This window comes from Lepus europaeus, chromosome 3 (genome assembly GCF_033115175.1).
Source record: "Lepus europaeus isolate LE1 chromosome 3, mLepTim1.pri, whole genome shotgun sequence".
NCBI lineage: Eukaryota > Metazoa > Chordata > Mammalia > Lagomorpha > Leporidae > Lepus > Lepus europaeus.
In genome coordinates this window covers 10,433,240-10,454,998 of record NC_084829.1, presented here as the reverse complement: position 1 = coordinate 10,454,998, position 21,759 = coordinate 10,433,240, and the positions used below count along the sequence as shown (strand labels likewise).

Sequence of the window (21,759 nt, the reverse complement as noted above, 5' to 3'; positions counted from 1 at the left end):
TCTTATAAAATACAGGGATTTGATTTTTCTCTTCAACTAAGAATTCAGGAGAAAGTGTAGATGATGGGCAGTGGGATTTACTTTGGATGGCCAATTAAGTAATTCTGTGCTGGGTGGCCGGATAGTTTATAACTGGTGCCTTTTTGTTTGTTTTGTTTTGAATGGAGGGATTAGGATGCTAAAGAAAAAGTAGAAAGAAAACATCCCCAAAGCATGTCTTAAACTAAAACAACAATCCTCCCATACCTGAGAAGTCCTCCAGTGAGGTTCACTGGGGACCATCTTCCTTCTCTTGGGGCCCAATCATTTTCCTTTCCACACCTTTCATCTAATTAGCCAGAGATGTTGTTGTCTTCATCACAGAACCCACAACTTTATGGCCAGCTCTCCTCTCAGGGGGAAAAGAAGGTGCAGAATTTGAAAGACCCAGGAAAGGAGTTCAGAGGTGACTGTGCTAGACCATGCCACCCCAGCGTGAGTGGAGTGCTCTGCACCTGGTCTTGATGCAGCCGAGGTACCAGGGAAACACTTCCTGGATGCTGAACGACACTAACCAAATATTTGCAAAAGATCCTACACAAACTATTCAAATAGACAAATGTGATAGCACATGCAGACAGGTAGCAACCTTCTAGTAGCAAACATTTAGCAATTAGAAACAGGAGGAGCTTAGAAAGTTACCAGAAATAAGTCCTGGCCAATTGACATTTCAAGATGAAATTTACCAATGAATTTACATGTGGAAACAACTTTAACCTTGGGAGGGTGACTGACTCATTAATTGTATCATCAAACATCTGTATTAGCTAAGTTGGTGTGTGGAGCTTGGGGAAAAGTCTAGCCCAGATAAGTGATTTCCAATCTTCGTCTCAACCTCCCAGTACCTGGAGGGGGCTGTTAAAATGCAGGTTGCAAGGGCCCACCCTTGGTTCCAGGTGAGCTTCATAATTTGCATTTCAGGCACAGATATTAGTGATAATATTGATCCCCAGAGCAAAGCTTGAGAATCAATGGACCAGAGGTCAAAGTTCCTTTTCTCCCCTCCCCTGTGGCTCCAATTACTTCCTTTCCTAGAACTAAGCAATGTAAGAAAAAACACTGGGGACAAAAGTGACTACAATTTAGAAACATGTCATAGGGGCTGGCGCTGTGGCGCATTGGGTAAAGCCATTGCCTGCAGTGCCAGCATCCCATATGGGCACTGGTTCCAGTCCCTGCTGCTGCACTTTCAATCTGGCTCTCTCCTATGGCCTGGGAAAGCAGTGGAAGATGGCCCAAATGCTTGGACCCCTACACCCAAATGGGAGACCCAGAAGAAGCTCCTGGCTCCTGGCTTTGGACCGGCTCAGCTCTGGCTATTGTGGCCAGCCGGGGAGTGAACCAGCAGATGGAAAGATGGAAAGCGCTCTCTCTCTCTCTCTCTCTCTTTCCCCTCTGCCTCTCTGTAACTCTGCCTTTCAAATAAATAATCTTAAAAAAAAAATGTCATAAACAGGAACTCAGATGATGGATAATTGATACCTACAGCAACATTTTTTATGGAAAATGATTCGTGGTGATGTGGGTGAGGCAGGGAGTCAGTGAGGAACAAGGAGGTAAGGACTCCCAGCACCAAAGCCAGGAGCACTGCTCTGATCGCGTTACTTGCCCTGTGAACTCCTTGTGGCTGAAGGATTGGCACACCCTCTCCCCATGCAGCAAACCCTCAGTTTCCAGACTCCACGACTCCTTCCTAGAGACAACCATGTAGGCGGCAGCCCTGCCCCACGCCCTGCCTCCTTAGAATCACTCAATCAGGCCTTGCTCTATAAAAAGAGGACCTCAGCCTAGGTGGCGGGTGCTGGCAATTCTTCCTGCTGAGGTTGCCCATACCCGAGAGTGTGTACTATCTATTTGCCTTTCAATAAATCCAGCTTCCCTGCTCACCATGCGGGAACACCAGAACCTGGACTACGCCCAGCCAGGATCTCAAATCCCCACAACAATCCTGACCACCACAACCACTGTACTAGGAAGAGTGGGAGGAACTGGATACACCCCAGCGCCCTGGTGCCATTCTTTAAATGACAGAAATCCCAGCTGCAATTTGTTCTGCCCCAGATGCCATCTCTAATCCACACCTGTACACAATCCGTCTTCCACAAAATGTGAAGCAGGATAACTGAACAGCAAACACTGCCGTGTGGAGTGGCCAGTGTTGCATTAGCTAAAATAGGAGAGGATTCCAGGGAAGGATCAGAGGGACAAAGAAAGGGGGTGGAGGTGCGGGCAGAAAACACCAAGCTGCAGAGATACCAGTGCCACATGGGAAGTGTGAACTGGAAAACTGACAATGTTCTCTACTATTGAGCATATTGACATTCCCTTAACCAACAGGTCCACTCCCAGGCACTTACTCAACAGAACTGCATACATACAAGGGTACTTCCAATAGTTCATGGTGGGGTGGGCACTGGGTGCAGTGATTAAGATGCTTAGCTACCTCCATCCCATATCAGAATGCCTGCATTCAAGTCTAGCTGCAGTCTACATAGCTTCTGCTAATGTGTACCCTGGAAGGCAACAGGTGATGGCTTAAGTAGTTGGGTCCCTGCTACCCACGTGGGAGACCTGGATTATATACCTGGATCCTGGATTTGGCCTGGCCCAACCCTGGCTCTTGTAGGCTTCTTGGGATTGGACAAGCAAATGGAAGCCATCTCTCATCCATCTCTCTCTCTCTCTCTCTCTCTCTCTCTCTGTCTCCCTTTTAAATAAATTCAAAAAGCAAGGCTTTTAATTAGGAACAAAAAAAGAAAGAAGGAACCATGAGAAAAAAAAAAGGCTAAAGCTTAATTCATGGGGCCAGTGTTGTGATACAGTGAGTTAAGCTGTTGTATGGGATCATTTATCAGAGTTCCATTTGGAGTCCTGGCTACACTTCCTCCAATCAAGATTTTTGGTAATGTGCTTCCTGGCATCCTGGGAGGCAAAAAGTAGTTGGGTTCCTGCCACCACTCACATGGGAGGCCAGGTTGGAGTTCCTGGTCCCTGGCTCCTGGCTTTGTCCTGGCCCAGCCTTGGATGTTGCTGACATGTGGGGAGTAAACCAGCAGACTGGGGACCTGTCCATGTCTGTCTGTCTCTCTCTCTCTCATTCTACTTTTCAAATAAATTAACTTGTTAAAAAAAAAAAAATTTAAAATCCTGTGTTGATCATCCATACAGAACTGGGTACTGGCCGTTTAAGGCCCTTGTGATCGAGGTCCTATAAGGAGGGGCAGGTGACTGCACTGAGTAGCAGAATGGAAAGCAGGACGGGAAGCCGGGAAGTAGGAATGATGAGGCCGATGGCCGGTAAGTGGGGCTGCAAAGACTCCTATTTCTGCCATGAAGAGACAGACGCAGAAGTTCACTGGTCTCTCTTCGCCCTGCTCACTCAGGTGGGCAGGACGCACTGGGTCTTGAACTGAACTTTTGTTCTTGGCCACCGTAGCAGCCTGTGCGCTTTCTGGGAGGCCCAAGAGAAATCTGGGCAACAAGGAGAGAGCTGTATTCATGTTCGGGAAGGCACACACATTCCTTTCTTCAACATGCCTTTCCTTCTGCTCACATTTAGTCAGCATCTTTACTGAGAGAGCACCTAGGCCAGACACACGAGGACGTTTCTTTCCCTTCCCTCAGATTCCTTTATTGTTCAGAAAACCATTTTGGACAAGTCTTTTTTTTTTTTTTTTTTTTTTTTTGACTCATATTCTGATTGACTTTCAGATTCCTTCTCTCCAGCCCCTCTTCTGGGGATTCACACATTGATGACTGTTCTCACCTCTCACAAGCAGAAGGCATGATCCAGGCCAGGCCTGGCCCCAGATTGGAATGGCCCCTGAGAAACGGCCCTAATTAGCCAAGCACCTGGAAACAACCCCGAGGGACAGAGCACCTGCCTAGCCTCCTTTTCTCTTCTCTCTCTGCAGAGAACAAGTGACCAAGCCCATCCCCCACACCCAAAGTACTGCATCCTGTCTTCCCAAGGTCACCTCTTTTCTTCCTGCAGAGAGTAAGTCCTTAAGCCCAAAGCACCTCTTCCTGGGATCCAGCTTACACACAAGGAACTGGGGTCCCACTTACATTGCTTCCTGGACTCTACTCTCCAGCATCCTCAGAACACCTGCTCTCCTGACCACTTCTGATCATGTGTAGGTCTCTAACCTCACACGAAGACTAGGCCTGGGACTCTCCAGATGACACACCTATGGACAACCAGAACTCCATTAAAATGACCTACTTCACACAAAAGGTAAATAACCATATGAGTAGCTTCCCCTTGGCCCCTAGGGTCCCCTCTCATTCTTGGGCACCCTGCAAGACGGATGGCCTGCATGAAGCATGTCAGGGGCTCTGCCAACAAAGGGAAAGAGTGGGGGCAAGGCTCAGCTTTGTCATTAGAAAAGTGAGGATTAGGACAGGCATTGTGGTGCAGCAGGTTAAACTGCCACTTGGGATGCCTGCATCCCCTATTAGATGGCCTGTTCAAGTGTCAGCTGTGCCGCATCTGATCCAACTCCCTGCTAACAGGCAGGGGAAGCAGGGGAGGATGGTCCAAGCGTTTGGGCCCCTGCCACCCATGTGGAGCAGCAGAATGAAGCTCCTGGCTCCAGGCTTTGGCCTGGCTTAGCCCAGGCTGTTGTGGCCATTGGGGGAGTGAACCAGTGAATGGAAGAACAATCTCTCTCTTTTCCTCTCTCTCTCTCTCTCTCTCTCTCTCTCTCTCTCTCTGCCTCTCCCTCTATCTTTGTATCTGATTTTCAAATTAAAAAAATTAAAAAAAAAAAAAACAGAAACAAACCCAAAATGGACTTCTAGGTTCTTGGCTTCGGGCTGGCCCCGTTCTGGCTGTTGCAGCCATTTAAGGAGTGAATCGGTAGATGGAACATCTTTCTGTTTGTTTCTCTCTCTTTTTGTTACTCTTTTAAATAAATAGATTAAATAAATATTTTTTTAAAAAAGAAGGAATAATGGGAGCTCTTAGAGCCCCTAATGTCAGCTATCAGCTTTGTCACTTACACTTCTTGTACCCTGTTATACCACTGACTCTGTTTCTTCCCTCCAGCTGCTTTCCTGCCAGTCACATCAAGACAGCTGTATCCTTCAACCAAGGTTCTTGGGGCAGGTGGTTAGCCTAGTGGTTGAGAAAGAGAGATCTCTTTATCTGTCTCTGTCATACACACATACACACACACACATATCTGGAATGACACCTCTAAAGAAAAGAATTTTTTTTAAAACCACAGTGTTTTTTTTTGTTTGTTTGTTTTTTTAAAGATTTATTTACTTATCTGAAAATCAGTTACAGAAACAAGATCACCCATCCTCTGGTTCACTCCCCAAATGGCTACAATGGCCAGGGCTGGGCCAGACCAAAGCAAGAAGACAGGAGCTTCATCCAGGTCCCCTGTGTGGGTACAGGAGCCCAAGCACTTGGGCCATCTTTTGCTGCTTTTCCCAGGACATTAGCAGGGAGTTGGATTGGAAGTGGAGCTAGATTAGAAGTGGAGCAGCTCATATGGGATGTTGATGTCACAGGTAGCAACTCATCTCACTATGCCACAACACTGGCCCTGGAAAAATTCTTTATATATATTTGTTTCTTCTATCTGTTCTATGTTTCTGCCCTCATTTATAATTTCTTATAATAAGATGTATATATATTTTTTCTATTTTTATATGCATACTTTTTATACATACTCTTTATATATTAATGTATGTTTAATGTGTTTGTGATTCTTCATTATGAATAGTCAATGTAGAAGATATATTGAGTAAATAGATATACTTAATACAAAAAATAAAGAATACAGGAACTAGCATAAAAGGCCTCGCTTCCCCCTCACTGGTCAAGTCTGGAACAACCTGAGTAGCAAATTAAGTAAAAATAATAAAGGATTGTAGCCCATTGACTAAAATAGCAATTCAAGCCCCTGAGGATACAAATAAATAAACAATACATGGGGAGATGGGATGGTTCTACCTCAATGTTGACAGACAACTACTAAACATAGAAGAAGGAGGAGTTTCAAAAGCCAATCATAATTTGACAACCTTTACAGTAACAACTGGGTCAACTAAGAACCATCAATAGATGAAAAACTAACAAGTAAACATTTGACTTAAATAGGATATTTACATAATCTCAAAGTGTCTTCCCACAAAATACTAATTACTCAGTAAGTCAAAATACTTCTTAACTAATTACTTCACAGTGGAGAAACTCGGTAGATGCTATTTTAACCAAGTGATACAAAGATAAACTCATCACTATGAGTTCGACTTAACACTGTACAGCTCCCCAGTCTTACTCCTGTGGTATCTTGGCCCAAAAGGCCTCACTCGAATCTAGTCCTGAGGAGTCATCAGATCTGCATTCTTCAAAAGTGACATGATGGCCGGTGCCGTGGCTTAACAGGCTAATCCTCCGCCTTGCGGCGCCAGCACACCGGGTTCTAGTCCCGGTCGGGGCGCCGGATTCTATCCTGGTTGCCCCTCTTCCAGGCCAGCTCTCTGCTATGGCCCGGGAAGGCAGTGGAGGATGGCCCAAGTGCTTGGGCCCTGCACCCACATGGGAGACCAGGAGAAGCACCTGGCTCCTGGCTTCGGATTAGCACAATGCGTCGGCCGCAGCGGCCATTGGAGGGTGAACCAATGGCAAAAAGGAAGACCTTTCTCTCTGTCTCTCTCTCTCTCACTATCCACTCTGCCTGTCAAAAAAAAAAAAAAGTGACATGATCCTAAAAGACAAGGAGGCGGGGAAATGGTTCTCAATTGGAGGAGAAGAAAGAGATATGTTGGGTATCCTAGAGCTATGAGGGACATGATTGGTACAACAGTCATCCAGGAATAGGGTCTGTGGATGAAGTAGAAATGTCGCTGCACCTGCTGGCTGTATCATGGCTGTTAGCAGAGTCTTTGTTGTTCGGAAACGTACTCTGAAATGTTAAGAGACGATTTTGCCAAGAGTAGGAAAAAATACATGAGAGAGGTGGAGGGAGGGGAGAATAGAAGGCAAATATACAAAATGTTTGTGGAATATACGTAAAACATACAGGAGAGCAATTTATACTATTGTTGTAAGTATAGTAAGTTAGCAATAGTGAGGGGCAGGAATTTGGCCCTGCAGTTAAAACACTGCTTGGGTTGCCTGCGTCCCGTATTTGCGTTCCTTGGTTCAAGGCCTGGCTCTGCTTCTGAGAAGACACCTGCACAAGCAGCTTTTACTGTGCCCTTATTATCCATTATAATAGTGCTAGAAAATGTTATCATTATTTTAATGGAACCTAAAGTGTAATCACATTAGCTTATTAGGAAACTAGTAGTAATAATAAGCAATGCTAAGTGTCTTTGACTTTATATATATATGTTATGTTAGATGTTGAGCTAAGTAATCCAGTAACTACATTAAGTTGATTATTGTACGACCCGCACCACTGCCTGTTCCTGGCCCCCTTCCCTCCACCTGGCCAGATGTGACCCTACCCTGACCCAGGTCCAGGAATGTAAAAGGGAGGTTTAAAGCTTGAGATAACAACCAGCCCCTACCCTGGAGTCTGCAGCGATGTTGGGACTTATCAGAAGTGTCAACTTGACCTAAGCATTCCCCTAAAGCCTGCTTGTACATGATAATAAAATCTCTGTAAGAACTGGGCTTGGGGTTTCTTCGGGGGGGGGGGGGGGGGCTTCCTCTCCTGGAGGCACTGAGAGGCACGGATTTGAACTCATAATAAAAATGACCCTGCTAATTGGCTTCAACTTCGGTCTCTGTGGTGTGATTTTCGGGGGACCACGGACTGCGGGCATAACACTTCTTACTAATGTGCAGCCTGGGAAGCATCAGATGAGGGGTCAGTGCTTGGGTCCCACATGAGAAACACAGAATAAATTCCTGGCTCCTGGCTTGGGCCCAGCCCAGGCCTGGCAGTTGTCGGCTTTTGGGGACTGAACCAGCTAATGGAAGATATCTCTTGTCTGTCTGTCTCCCTTTCTCTCTGTCTCTCTGCCTTTCAAATAAAGAGAACATAAAAGAAAAAAAATAAGAGATGGAAAACTTACTAAGATCTTTAAACACTTTAAAAATATCATTTATCAGCTGGCACTGTGGCATAGTAGGTTAAGCCTCTTCCTGTGGCTCCGGCATCCCACATGGGTGCTGGTTCATGTTCCAGCTGCTCCTGCTCCGATCCAGCTCTCTCCCAAGCACTTGGTTTGTCTTCTGCTGCTTTCCCCGGAGCTTCAGCAGAGAACTGGATCAGAAGTGGAGCAGCCAGGACTTGAACCAGCACTCAAATGGGATGCCGACTTCACGGGCGGCAGTTTAACCTGCTGTGCCACAACGTCCGCCCTCCCCGCCTTCTCATACCAAAATAAACTTATTTTTTAATTCCATTTTTCTACGATTTTTCCTTTAATTTGAGAGGCAGGGAAATAGAGATAGACAGAGAACTCCCATCTGCTGGTTCATTCCCCAAATGCCTGCAAGGAGCCGAAACTGGGAGCTCAGGACTCCATCCAGGTCTCCCCTGTGGGTAACTGGGACCAGCTGCTCCAACCATCGCTGGCTGTTCCCCAGGGCGCACATCAGCTGGAAGCTGGGATCGTGACGCTGAGCAGGGACTCACACCCAGGGACTCTGAAGTGAGACGTGGACCAAACTGTGCCCTTCCATGAACTTTTTAAAGAACCCTCATAGTGAGAACAATTATTTTTCATGGCACCTATAAAAACAAACAAACAAACATATAAAGACAAAGCTGCATTCAACCAGAGATGCCGGGCAAGGGTGCTCCTACTGCCCCCGGCTCTGCCCGCTGCGTATGCTGTCATTCTGCAATCCATCAGCCTGCAGAGATGTGGGCTGGACCTCTCAGCCACTGTCGCCGGAAACAGTGTGGGAACTGGCCGAGAACACTCCACGCCCACACACCCTGGGAAAAGATGGCTCGCTTTCTGTCTGTCTCAGGATTAGGCTGTGCCGGGCCCTGTGGACTTCACAACAACTCCTAGGGTCTGCCGTCAGGCCCTGTGTCCTGTCACTACGGAGGGACCGTGGCAGCCATCCCGTTCCTAATCCCGCCTTTTCTTCCATTCCATTTCCCCTCCGGTCCTCACTTCCCCTGTGAGGGAGATCACAGCCTGTCCCTTCTCCCGGCTTTTTCCTGATTCGGAGTCTCACAGAGCAGGGCTGCCTCCTGTGAACCAGCGAGAGCAGCTAAAAACAGCTTCACCGGGCTCTGTGTCTGAGTGGAAAATTCTGCAAGGGTGACTGATTTACCCTCCATGAAAACGGTTAGGATTTTCCACCAAAGCTCGAAGGAGGTTAGAGTTGCAGTGATTGTAGCCATTTGAACTCGACTTCCTTCCTAATAAGGAGAAAACTAGAAAAGACAAACATTTATGAATCCCTGCAGAACAAACCCACGGTTGTAAAACTCAGCAGCTAAGTAAGAGCTGCTGCCCTAAACTTGTCCAGCTCAGTCACACAACAATGAGCATTCAAGTCAGCAGCAGCCCAGAGGGGGCTGGAATTGGTTTGTAATTGCATTTAGACACCTCCCTCGTAAGTCTCTAGGTGGTCAGAGGTAGGGATAATCCTCCGCCTGCGACGCTGGCGTCCCACATGGTTGCTCCTCTTCCAGGCCAGCTCTCTGCTGTGGCCCGGGAGGGCAGTGGAGGATGGCCCAAGTGCTTGGGCCCTGCACCCGCATGGGAGACCAGGAAGAAGCACCTGGCTCCTGGCTTCGGATCGGCGCAGCGCCGGCCATGGCAGCCATTTGGGGGGTGAAGCAACGGAAGGAGGACCTTTCTCTCTGTCTCTCTCTCTCACTGTCTATAACTCTACCTATCAAATTAAAAAAAAAAAAAAAAGAGCTGCAGCCCAAACCCCTCGCTCACTGCTAGAGCTGAAAGAAAATGACTCAGGCTAGGGGGCTGGGATGCATCTGTGTCAAGAAGGGAGTTGCAGCCATTTGATTCTTAAAATGAGGGGGAATCGTGGCTTGCACAAAACCACAGAAAAGGAGTCTTGCCACAGTTATTCTGTCATAGGATGAAGTGGGTTGCTTTATTTATTTTTTAAATGTGTCTTAGAGGGGCTGGTGCTGTGGCATAGTAGGTTAAGCCTCTACCTGCTGCGTCAGCGCCCATATGGGTGCCGGTCCGAGTCCCGGCTGCTCCTCTTCCGATTCAGCTCTCTGCTTAGTCCTGGGAAAGCTGTGGAAGATGGCCCAAGGCCCCTGCATCCACGTGGGAGACTTGGAAGAAGCTCCTGACTCTTGGTTTCAGATCAGCTCAGCTCTGGCCATTGCGGCCATTTGGGGAGTGAACCAGTGGATGGAAGATGTCTCTCACTTTCCCTGTCTGTAACTATGCCTCTCAAGTAAATAAATATATCTTAAAAAAAAAAAGTGTCTTAGAGAATTGCTTGGTCAGAAGATCCAGGAAGTAGAAACATGCTTACATTTTGCCCATTTTGCCTATGCAGTATGTCCATAATTCAGTGGTGGGCAGTTGGCTTCTGCAACCTTTGAAACCAGCATGTTACTGCTTTGCACAGAAAAACAAGCTTCCCATACCTCAGTTTCCGTATCTATAAAGTAAGGATGGCAACCATAACAAGATTCCAAGAAAGGACATCCAGAAGGCGCGTGGTTCTTTCCTAAGATGACCTATCAAAGGCCTACAAGCACATGAAGAGATGTGCAACGCCATTGCTAGTGGGGAACATGAACTTTGAAGCACTAAGAAGATCCCACTTCACACCCACGGTTTAGAATAGCTAACAGAAAAATGACCATAACAGGTGTTGGCAAGGATGTGCAGAAACTGGAACCCTCATACCCTGTTGGTGACCATGCAAAATGGTGTAGCCCTTTGGGAATAAGTTTGGAGATCCCCGAAATGTGGAACATAGAGTTTTACCACGTGGACCGATAATTTCACTCTTAGTGTGTTCCCAAGAGAAATGAAAACATGAGTCCCCACAGGATGGGCTCAGAATGTTCCTAACAGCATTATTCACAGCAGCCAAAATGTGGAAACAACGCAAATGCCCGTCAAGAGGCAAATGGAAAACCCATGTGTTAAGTCCATACGATAGAACGGTATTCATCCATGTAAAGGTGTGAGGTTCTGATTCACGCTATGACATGGATGGACGTCAAAGACACCAGAATAAGTGAGCGGCCAGCATTGTAGTGCAGTGGATTAAGCCTCTACTTGTGATGCCGGCATTCCATATCAGCATGACAGTTCAAATACTAGCTGCTCTGCTTCTGATCCAACTTCCTGCTAAAGTGCCTGGGAAGGCAATAGATGATGGACCCCTGCCACTCATGTGGGGGACCTGGATGGAGTTCCTGGTTCCTGGCTTTGGCCTGGCCCAGCCCTGGCTGTTGCAGGCATTTTGGGGAGTGAACCAGAGAAGTAGATGGATATCTTCTCTGTCTCTCCTTGTCTCTCTGACACTCTTTCAAATAAACAAAATTAAAAATAATCAGAGACGGGGCTGGTGCTGTGGCACAGTGGGTTAAAGCCCTAGCCTGAGGCGCCGGCATCCCATATGGGCGCTAGTTCTGGTCTTGTCTGCTCCTCTTCCGATCCAGCTCTCTGCTATGGCCTGGAAAAGCTGTAGGAGATGGCCCAAGTCCTTGGGCCCCTGTACCCACATGGGAGACCCGGAGGAAGATCCTGGCTCCTGGCTTCGGATCAGTGCAGCTCAGCCGTTGCAGCCAACTTGGGAGTAGACCAGTGGTTGGAAGACCTCTCTCTCTGTCTCTACCTCTCTCTGTAACTCTGTCTTTCAAATAAATAAAATAAATCTTTTTTTTTTTTTTTTTTTTTTTTTGACAGGCAGAGTGGATAGTGAAAGAGAGAGACAGAGAGGAAGGTCTTCCTTTTTGCCGTTGGTTCACCCTCCAATGGCCGCTGCGGCCGGCGCATCTCGCTGATCCGAAGCCAGGAGCCAGGTGCTTCTCCTGGTCTCCCTTGCGGGTGCAGGGCCCAAGCACTTGGGCCATCCTCCACTGCCTTCCCGGGCCATAGCAGAGAGCTGGCCTGGAAGAGGGGCAACCGGGATAGAGTCCGGCGCCCCAACCGGGACTAGAACCCGGTGTGCCGGCGCCGCAAGGTGGAGGATTAGCCTGTTAAGCCACGGCGCCGGCCGATAAATCTTTAAATAAAAAAATTAATTAGAGTAAGTGAAAGGGGCCAGACACTAGCAAACACATACTAGATGACTCAATTTATAGGGAATGCCCAGAAAAGGCAAATCCATAGAGATGGCAAAGTAGGGTTGGGTTGTGGAACTAGGAAGTGGTTGTAAATGGATATGAGGTTTCCCTCTGAGGTGATTAAAAAAAAGTCCCAGATTAGATTGGAGTCATGGTTGCACAACTCTAAGGATACTAAAAATCACTGGATTGCACATTTAAATATATGCTTTATGGTATTTGAATTTTATGATATGTAAACCATACCTCCATAAACTTGCTGGTATGTAAATTATACCTCAATAAAGCTGTTAACTTTGAGGGGAAAAGCAATTGGCCAATGTCTGGCATCCTAAAGGCTTGTCTGTGACGATGATGGTTCCCCAGCCTTCTAGAAAGGCTGCAATGATGCCATCATACCGTCGCTCTGTTGTAAGTTCTCTCCGTGACGTGGACAGTGGAGAACTTCTGGGTGACAGCCACACCATGTTTATTTTATGTTAGCAACATAAAATAAGTTTTTAAATAAAATTTTAATAATTTTTTAATTTTAAAATTAAATAATAATATAAAATATTAAAAATTTTAATATATTTTTAATAAAATAAATTTTTATAAATAAATAAAAAGCGAATTAAACTCAATCCAACACCAGGCAGAAGCTCCAAAGACCAGCTCCTTCCCCTCCGAGTCCCAGCCTGCCGTCAGTACCAACGGATGCCCTCACCACAAACCCCAGCAGGAAGACGAGGCCATCAATCAAGGGAAGACAAGGAACACCCGGGGCACAGTGGCAGCAAGGTTAGCTCTGCCTGGGGTTGGGTGGGGGTCAGAGGTGCCACGGAGAGGAGGGCTTGGCTGTGCTTCCTAAGATAACTGGGGTTTTTCCAGGCAAATAAGGGCCTAGGGGAGGAACTGGCATGAAAGCAAAGAGGTGCGTCTGGGGAATAGTGATTCTACAGAGAGTTCTAGCAGGAGCCGAATAAACAGCTCTAAATGACATTTTCTGCAAACGTTAATTCGAAGTCTGTCGGGGTCAGAACTCTGACCAGTTCCCTTAATGCTGGATTTCACTTTCCTAGACCTGAACTAAGCACAGTGTCAGTGCTCCGAAGCACACAGAGGGTAATTCGCGCTGACCTCAGCCGACCCCACAGGTCACGCTCCCCAGAAGTTTTGCAACGGGCTTTGCACAAGTGGCAAAGGAGGCCTGTCCTTCAGACAAGTGGGCAGGAGAGGGGTGGGGGCTGCGGCTCTGGGGACTGCTCAAAAGCTGAACCAGCAAGGGAAGATGTCAAGAAGATCTTTCCCCGAAGCTGGGGGGTAGATTTTCCCCTTTGGGGGAAACGTCTTGTGAGGTAAGCAGAAGAGCACAGCTGCGCCCTGGTATCTGAGGGTGTTGGTTTCAGGGTCCCCCAGGGGCACCCAAATCTGCAGGTGCTCAAGTCCCTTACAGGGCATGGTGCAGTCCTTGCATAGAACCCCCACACACTCTCCTGGACACTTCACACCATCTGTGGATTACTTACCACGCCTGACACAATGCCAGTGCTGGGTAAATGCTGTTCTATTGCATTGTTTAGGGAATCATGACAAGGAAAAGTCTGTACATATTCAGTACAGACACAAATTTAAAAATAATGCTTATTTATTTTTATCTAACTGAAAGGCAGAGTGACAGAGAGAGAGAGAGAGAAAGAGAGAGAGAGATCTTCCACTTGCTGGTTCACTCCCCAAATGACTACAATACTTGTGGTTGGGACAGACTAAAACCAGGAGCCTGAAACCCCAACAGGTCTCCCACATGGGTGCAGAGACCCAAGCACTTGGGCTATCCCCTGCTGCTTTCTCAGATGCGTTATCAGGGAACTGGATCAGAAGAGGAGCTGCCAGGACACAAACTAGCGCCCTTATGGGATACTGGTGCCAGAGGTGGAGGCTTAGCCTCTAACACCACAGTGCTGGCCCCAGTTGCAACCCATTTTTGATGGTGGTGTTTGTGGTAACACAAAATGCATGTAAATAAATTAAGCTACCTATTGGGGCAATTTTTTTAAAGATTTATTTTATTTATTTGAAAGGTAGAAGTAGAAAGAGAGACAGATCTTCCATCTGCTGGTTCACTCCCTAAATGATCCCAACAGCCAGGGCTGAGACAGACCAAAGCCAGGAGCCAGGAACTCCATCCTGGGTCTCCCACGTGTGTGACAGAAGCCCAAGCACTTGGGCCATCTTCTGCTGCTTTCCCAGGTACATTAGCAGGGAGCAGGATTGGAACTGGAGGAGCCAAGACTTGAAAACATGGGATGCTGGCAGTACAGGTGGAGCTTAAGGTGCTGTGCCACAACACCAGCCCCAGGGCAATTTTTGACTCGAGGAATTACCATGATTTTAAAAACTCAGTAGAATGTCAGAGTCTCCAGTAGCCCTTGGTTCTACTGAGTCACTTTATAACTTCCAGCAAGTAAGCCTGCTGTTCCATAACTTAAAACATAGACGATGAGGCTGGCACTGTGCTATAGTGGATAAAGCCGCCACCTGCAGTGCCGGCATTCCATATGGGCACTGGTTCATGTCCTTGCTGCTCCACTTCTGATCCAGCTCTCTGCTATGGCCTGGGAAAGCAGTGGAAGATGGCCCAAGTCCTTGGGCCCTGCACCTACATGGGAGACCTGGAAGAAGCTCCTGGCTCCTGGCTTCGGATCAGCCCAGCTCCAGCTGTTGTGGCCATTTGGGGAGTGAACCAGCGGATGGAAGATCCCCTCCACCAACTCTGCCTTTTATATAAATAAATTTAAAAAACAAAAAAACAGAGAACATGAAATGTGTAGTGGAGAAGGGATCTAGGAAAGAATAGTCAAATTAGCTGGAAGGAGAGAAACAAGGAAGTAATAAGAGAGTATGAGCCATGGAACAGCCAAGGGAAGGAGACAAAGGTACCCGAAGATCAGGTTACTTGGAGGCCAACCTCCCCACCCCAGCTTTTTCTAGAGCGCTAAAAACTAGTGCCACTGATGACTTGATAATGTCTATAAAAATCAAAGTCTTCACCCAGACAGCTTATTTCCTTGAAAAGAGCTCAACAGATGTCCCAACTCATGGATCTCCTTTTTTTTTCATTTTTTATTTTTTTTTATTTTTGACAGGCAGAGTGGACAGTGAGAGAGAGAGAGAGACAGAGAGAAAGGTCTTCCTTTGCCATTGGTTCACCCTCCAATGGCCGCCGTGGCCGGCGCACCACACTGAATGGATCTCCTTTACTAGCAGGGAAAAGCAATATTTCTAGCAGATATGAAAATAGAAAATTTTCAGGCCACACTATCAGTCAGCTTTGTCCTGCAAATTCTCCTCCTCTGTGTGTCTGTTCGTGCACCCAGTGATCTCAGAAGCTCTCTGATCGTAATGCATTTGAGGCACACAAATTCCCTGTGGATGCAGTAAGGGCCCGGCCACAGCACTGGGTCTCAAGTGTGAATAAATGGGAACGCCTCAATTCTGATCTGTCTTCCAGTGACTTCTGTCAGGATCTTGGCTCCCGGTAACTCAGGACTGACTATCTTCTTTTTAAATTATCATCTTCTAACTTATAAAAAAATTTAAAAAAATTATTTAGTCTGGGGCCAGAGTTGTGGCATAGCTGGTTAAGTTGCTGCCTAGCGACACTATATCCCATATGGGTGCCGGTTCTGAGACCTGGCTGCTCCACTTCTGATCCAGCTCTCTGTTAATATGCCTGGGAAAGCAGCAGAAGATGGTTCAAATACTTGGGCCCCTACACCACAAAAGAATCTCCAGGTACCTGGCTTGGGTCAAGCCAAAGCCAGAAGTCAGAAACTCAATCTGGGTCTCCCATGTAGGAGGCAGGGATCCAGGTACTGGAGCCGTCACCTGCAGCCTCCCATGTTGCACATGAGCAGGGAGCTGGAATGCAAACTGGAGCCAGCATTTGAACCTAGGCACCCTTGGGAAGTGGGTGTCCCAAGGACGAACTTAATGGTGTACCAACGCTGAGTTTTTACATATATGACAACTAGCATGGTTTGAATTTCCTCTCTGAGACTTCTGTTGAAATTTAATTGTCATGAAGGTATTAAGAGGTGCAGTTGGGGTGGGCACTTGGTTTAGTGGAGTACTTTGGCTTGAGTCCCGGCACCGCTGACGCCAGCCTCCTGCTAACACAGTCCCAGAGAAGGCATGGCAATGGCTCAGGTCACTGGGTTCCTGCTGCCCACATGGGAGACCAGGATTGGGGGCCTGGCTCCCACCTCTCTCGTAGGCATTTGGGAAGTGAACCAGTGGATAGAAGTGTTCTCTCTGTTTCTGTGCAGAGAGAGAGAGAGAGAGAGAGAGAGAGAGAAAGGATCTTTAAGGAGTTGGTAGGGAAGGAGGTGGATGAACGGCAACTCAGGCCTCTTCATGGTTCCTTTCCCTTATTGGAAACCATTTACAGCCGAATCAAACAAAAAACTAAAAGGCTGCCCTCTTGTGGTGGACTGGAGGGGGAGGGGAGATGGGAAGGACTGAGCAGGAGGGGAGTGAAGGGAGGAGGAAGGTGGGATGGAAAGTCCCAAGTTGATGGCGGCAGCCAGTGGAGGTTACCGGGCAACATCTTTAAAGACCTCTGTGAGCTCTGCCTTCCTAACACTCTTCCTTCATGGTCACTGCCACCTGATTAGGCCATGCAGAACTGGACCTTCTGAGAGGTCTCGAGAGGAACGGCCCCCTCCTAAGGGACAGGTGATGAACAGGTGACCATGTTTTCCTTTGTTAAAACTTCATGACCCTGTCACATTGTCCACAGCTGACCGGACAAGAGGGGGCCTAGAGGAAGGGCAGCTGCCCGCCCAGCAGTGGTGTGAGAGGAGAATGGGATGCTCGTTGTAAAGTGGCCGCATGGCTCGAAGCGAGACTCTCCAGGTGTAGCCTGCATGGGCCACAGGGCAGCAGGGGACCAGGGAAGATGTGGAAAGGAGAAGCCACGGAAGAGTGGGCGGAGGGTGGGCACCCTGAGCGATAGGGAGCTGTGCGGCACAGGCAAGAATTCCAGACGAGGGGACAGAAGTAGGCAAAGCAAAATAAGCAGAGACGGGAACTCTGCTAGGGCGGCAGGACTCTGTCTGACCATAGTCCCCAGAGAAGCGACAACACATTCATTTCATCTGGTTTTTGTTACTTTTATTTTTATTTATCTTTAAAAGATTCATTTGTTTATTTGAAAGGCAGAGTTTTATATATATAGAGAGAGAGAGAGAGGAAAAAGAGACAGATCTTCCATCTGCTGGTTCATTCCCCAAATGGCAGGTATGAAGCCAGGAGCCTGGAACTCCATCTAGGTCTCCTGTGTGGATGGCAGGGGCCCAAGCACTTGGGCTACCTTCTGCTTTCTCAGATGTACCTGCAGGGAGCTGGATCAGAGGTAGAGTAGCCAGGCCTCAAACCAGCGCTCATATGGGATACAGGCATCATGGGCAGTAGTTTAATCCACTGCACCACAATGCCAGTCCCTTTTTTTTTTTTTAATTACTTTTAATGTGGTCCCAGAAAACCTAAAATCATATGTGTGGTTCACAGTATATTTCTCTCCAACACTGTCTAGTTCTCTGTTGGGGACATTTCAACTGAGAGTTTTTTTTTTTTTTTTTTTTTTTCTGATGCTATTACTTCATTAAGAATCTTAATACCAGAGGTGGGTGTTGCACTGCAACAGGTTAAGCCGCTTCTTTGGGTCTCCCTGCATCCATGCTGGAGTGCCTTTGTTCTAGCCACGGCCACTCTGTTTCCCACTCGTCTCCCTGCTAATGTGCCTGGGAAGGCAGCAGAGGATGACCCAAGTGCTTGAGTTCCCGCCACTCCTGTGGGAAACCTGGAAGGAGTTCAAGGTTTCTGACTTTGGGCCTGGCCCAGCCACTGCTACTGCAGGCATTTGGGGAGTGAACCAGTGGATGAAAGATCTTTTTCTGTATCTCCTTCTCTTTGTGTTAACCTGCCTTTCAAATGAATCAATCTTTTTCTTTTTTTTTTTTTTAAGCATTCTAAGTCTATGAAGCTTTGCATACCAACATCAAAAACAAACGTGTGCAGTAATACCTCTGGCTGTCCTGGAATCACCTGGAAGCCGTACAGAAATGCCGGGGGCCAGGTCCAGCCCAGGGAGGGAGACTCTCTGGGAAATGGGCCTGGACTTACATGTTTTTAAAAGTTTCCAGTGGTCGAGGCAGGCGCCCAGGGTTGAGCTGTCATCAGCCTGACCCCTGTACTGATTCCATGTGCTCTGCCCTTTGCACTATGAATCTTAATTTTTATTTCGAGTTGAACTGGCAGAACTGAGTTGGTTCGCTATACACAACTTGAGATCGTTCAAATCGTTTGGAACTTGGACCGAAGGAAAGGCGGAGTTAATTTAGTCATCACTGAGACTTAGCTGAAAACCAACTTATCAAGAACATCAAACTCGGGAGATTCACTCACTGCCGGGTTGACGCCAGCACATCACGTAACCACACTGAAGTTTCCTCATCAATGAAGTGACGCACTGATCTAGAAATCTGTAAGGTGCCTTAAATTTCTGACTCAATTCCAGGAAAGATGTCGCAAATAAAAAATGCTAAATATGTATCCTGCTCCTACGTTGAAAGGATGGGAATTCAGTTATGGGAACCTCAATAGGAGCAACAATACCATTAAAATGTTCAAATTGTCATTCAGATTTTATTTACAATATTTATTCCTGATTTGAAATGCCATTGCATTTGGAGGAGAAGGAAGCTTATCTTTCATTTGGACAGTTAGAGTTTTGCCCTGTGTCAAAGCCACGGCACACAACTGGGGTGGCTCTATGGAACCAGAGTACAGCGTGTCTATCAGCAAAACCAAGTTAGACAGTCAAGTCTCCACATCTACCCTGTAAATCACAGGCTTCAGTTTTCTCTTCTGTAAACTATAGATGAGTTTTATAATCATTCTGAATATTGCTGCTTATAAAGATTTTTGGATTAAAATTGGAAACTGCACAGAAGTTGAAGTGTTAAAAATTTCCACTCCTTTCTACGTGGTTTACTGTTTTTCTAAATTTGAAATGTGGAATTAAAAAAAAATTTTAAAGCAATTTAATAAGTCAGGCAGTGCGTAGTTGGTCACAGAAACAAAAGTGGAGGTGCATACATACCGGGAATCCTGTTGAGCGTCACCCAGAAATGTTCGTCAGGACTGTAGGTGTCCTTGGACCAGGAGAGTAAGTCCCTGGCAAGCTGGTCTTGGAGGACAAAGTTGGCAAATTTCCTCGTGAGAGCCACATAGGCAGTGCCAAAGTAAATGGTCATGTTGTGAGGTGGAGGAGCTTTTAGTTTGGCTGTCTTATGCACGTAGGAATTTTTGCTGTCTAACAACTCCCGGTGCACGTATTTAGTCCGTCCAATGGCATGTTCAGGGGGCAGCACCCCGGGGGTGATGTTCTTCCCTTTGAACCCCTTCAGGTACTGGACGATTTCCCTGTTGCTTTTCAGGGGGAAGTCCTGCCCACAGGTGTTGATGAGGTACTTCCAGGGCACCTTGGAGGCCACAAGATCTTTCATGCAGTTCAGGTCGGCCTGCAGCCTGGAGATGCCGCCGTAGACAACCGGCTCCATCCTGGAAGCCAGGAAGGCGTTGGGGAAGCAGCTCAGCAGCTGCTGCACAGCGTCCTTAAATGCACCTGTTGCCTTCTCGTCCACGTGCACACAGTAGACGTTCTGGGGCATGTAGATCGCCCTGAAGAGTCTCTCGAAAGTCCTGAAGTCTTTATGGATGGTCAAGGTGAAGGCCAGAGGGAAGTCAGCCTCTTCTTCGGACAGCGGCTCTGTTATATAATGGCTCTGAACCATGTACTCACGACAGGTAGATTCCTCCAGGGTCGTTTTCAGCGTGTTTTCTGCTGTGTATAAAACCTTCCCGGAAACAATCTGCTGACAGGCGACGGCTAAGAGCGAAGCGTTGGACAGAGCTGCCCTCAGAAAACGTTTATTCTCCCATAGCTCGCTGTTGTAAACAAACACGAAAACAAGGGCAGAAACAAGAGACACGCTGAAGAGACAGTGCTTCCAAGAGCCCATCATTCAAAACCAGGAAATGAGTCAGGCGTGTCCTGTGCTAGGATCCGAGCGGCGACAGAGCTAACTCACAGTTGCTGGTGGCTCCAAAATCATCGTCTTGCTCCATGCGCCTGTGTCCCGCTGTTCTGTGTCCTTCCAGGTGCCGGGTTCCTGTCCTTTATCTCTCCTCCCTCCCCCTTCAGTGACCGCTGGGCTGCGTTTTCACTTTTCTTTGACACATTTCTGAAGTAGCTCTTTTGCATCGGCTTTTTCCCTGGTCAGTCTGCAACCTGTTACTACACACAAACAAACCACCTCTGGGAGGTCCCGATTCCTAGGGCTCCACCTGTCCCCACAGGGGAATCACCAGCGGGTGGGGTTACCCACCGGCAAGTCATGGCTCTAGACTTCAACCCCGGCCTCGTCTCCTGGCCAGAGGCTGCTCACTGTGTCAGCTCCCCCCGGCTTCCTGTTAATCATTGCGTTCAACTGACCGGGTTTGTTTGCTTAAACAGCACTGCCAAGTTAAAAGCTTTCAGTTTGGAGCATGTGAACGCTGCCGGGAGACATTCTGTTAATAAAAATGTCGCGCTTAAAAATAAATCGCCTAACCCTGCCCCCAACCCCCTCCACCTGGGCTGGGTTTGCTCCACAGCTCGGCACACGACTGCCTGTGCAGCCAAATTCTTCCCACAGCTTAAATTTTCTCTGCTGCTTGGAAAAGTCCTCGAAAGGCATGTTAATTAGCCAGATTACCTCAGCATCCAGTACTCCGATGATAAAAGGCTCACTTATGTTAATTTTTAGAAACTTATTTTATTTATTTGAAAGGCAGAGAGACAGAGAGATCAACATTCACTGGTTCACTCCCCAACCGCTCACAACAGCTGGGTTTGGGCTAGGATGAAGTCTGGAGCTAGGAACTCAATGCAAGTCTCCTTTGTGGGTGGCAAGGACCCAAGGGCTTGAGGTATTACCTCCTGCTCCCAAGGCTATGCATCAGCAGGAAGATGGCATGGGAAGAGGGGCCAGGTCTTGAACTAGGGCATTCTGCTTTGGGATTCAGGCATTCCAGGCAGTGTCCTAACCTTTTTACCAGACACCTGCTCTGGTTAACTTCTTTAAAATATATATTATATATATTACATATATATATATATATATATATACACACCAAAGGAATGAACAGATTGTTGTCACCCAGAAATTGTATGCGGGCTAAATTTAGAGAATGAATGTCGAGTTTATTTCATCCAGCCCAAGTAGGATACAAGCAGAGCATCCTGACACTTCGAGGCAGGAGAGAGAAGCTATGTCAGTTTTGGGTGTTTCTGAATTAGAGAGAAGCTGTTCGATTCAGATTTACAAATGCCTTAAAAAGAATTTCTTTATATATAGAAAAGTGAAAACAATTTTACCACCATTGGTCAAGCATGAGAATAAAATAATGTAAAGAA

At 47.2% G+C, this 21,759-nt stretch overlaps 1 protein-coding gene across 2 annotated transcripts in view; it reads right to left on the bottom strand.

The window, feature by feature from the left end:
• The window catches only part of GCNT2 (glucosaminyl (N-acetyl) transferase 2 (I blood group)), a 111,475-nt gene that overhangs the window by 76,392 nt on the left and 13,324 nt on the right, over positions 1–21,759 (bottom strand). Inside the window, exon 1 of one of the 2 annotated variants that reach the window (XM_062184525.1) lies at positions 19,402–20,751. The exons of the other annotated variant lie outside the window; for it this stretch is intronic. Coding sequence (XP_062040509.1) covers positions 19,402–20,326 — 925 coding nt within the window. The 5' untranslated portion in view covers positions 20,327–20,751. Of the gene's footprint in view, positions 1–19,401; positions 20,752–21,759 lie in introns of those variants that run through there. 2 annotated transcript variants of the gene reach the window in all.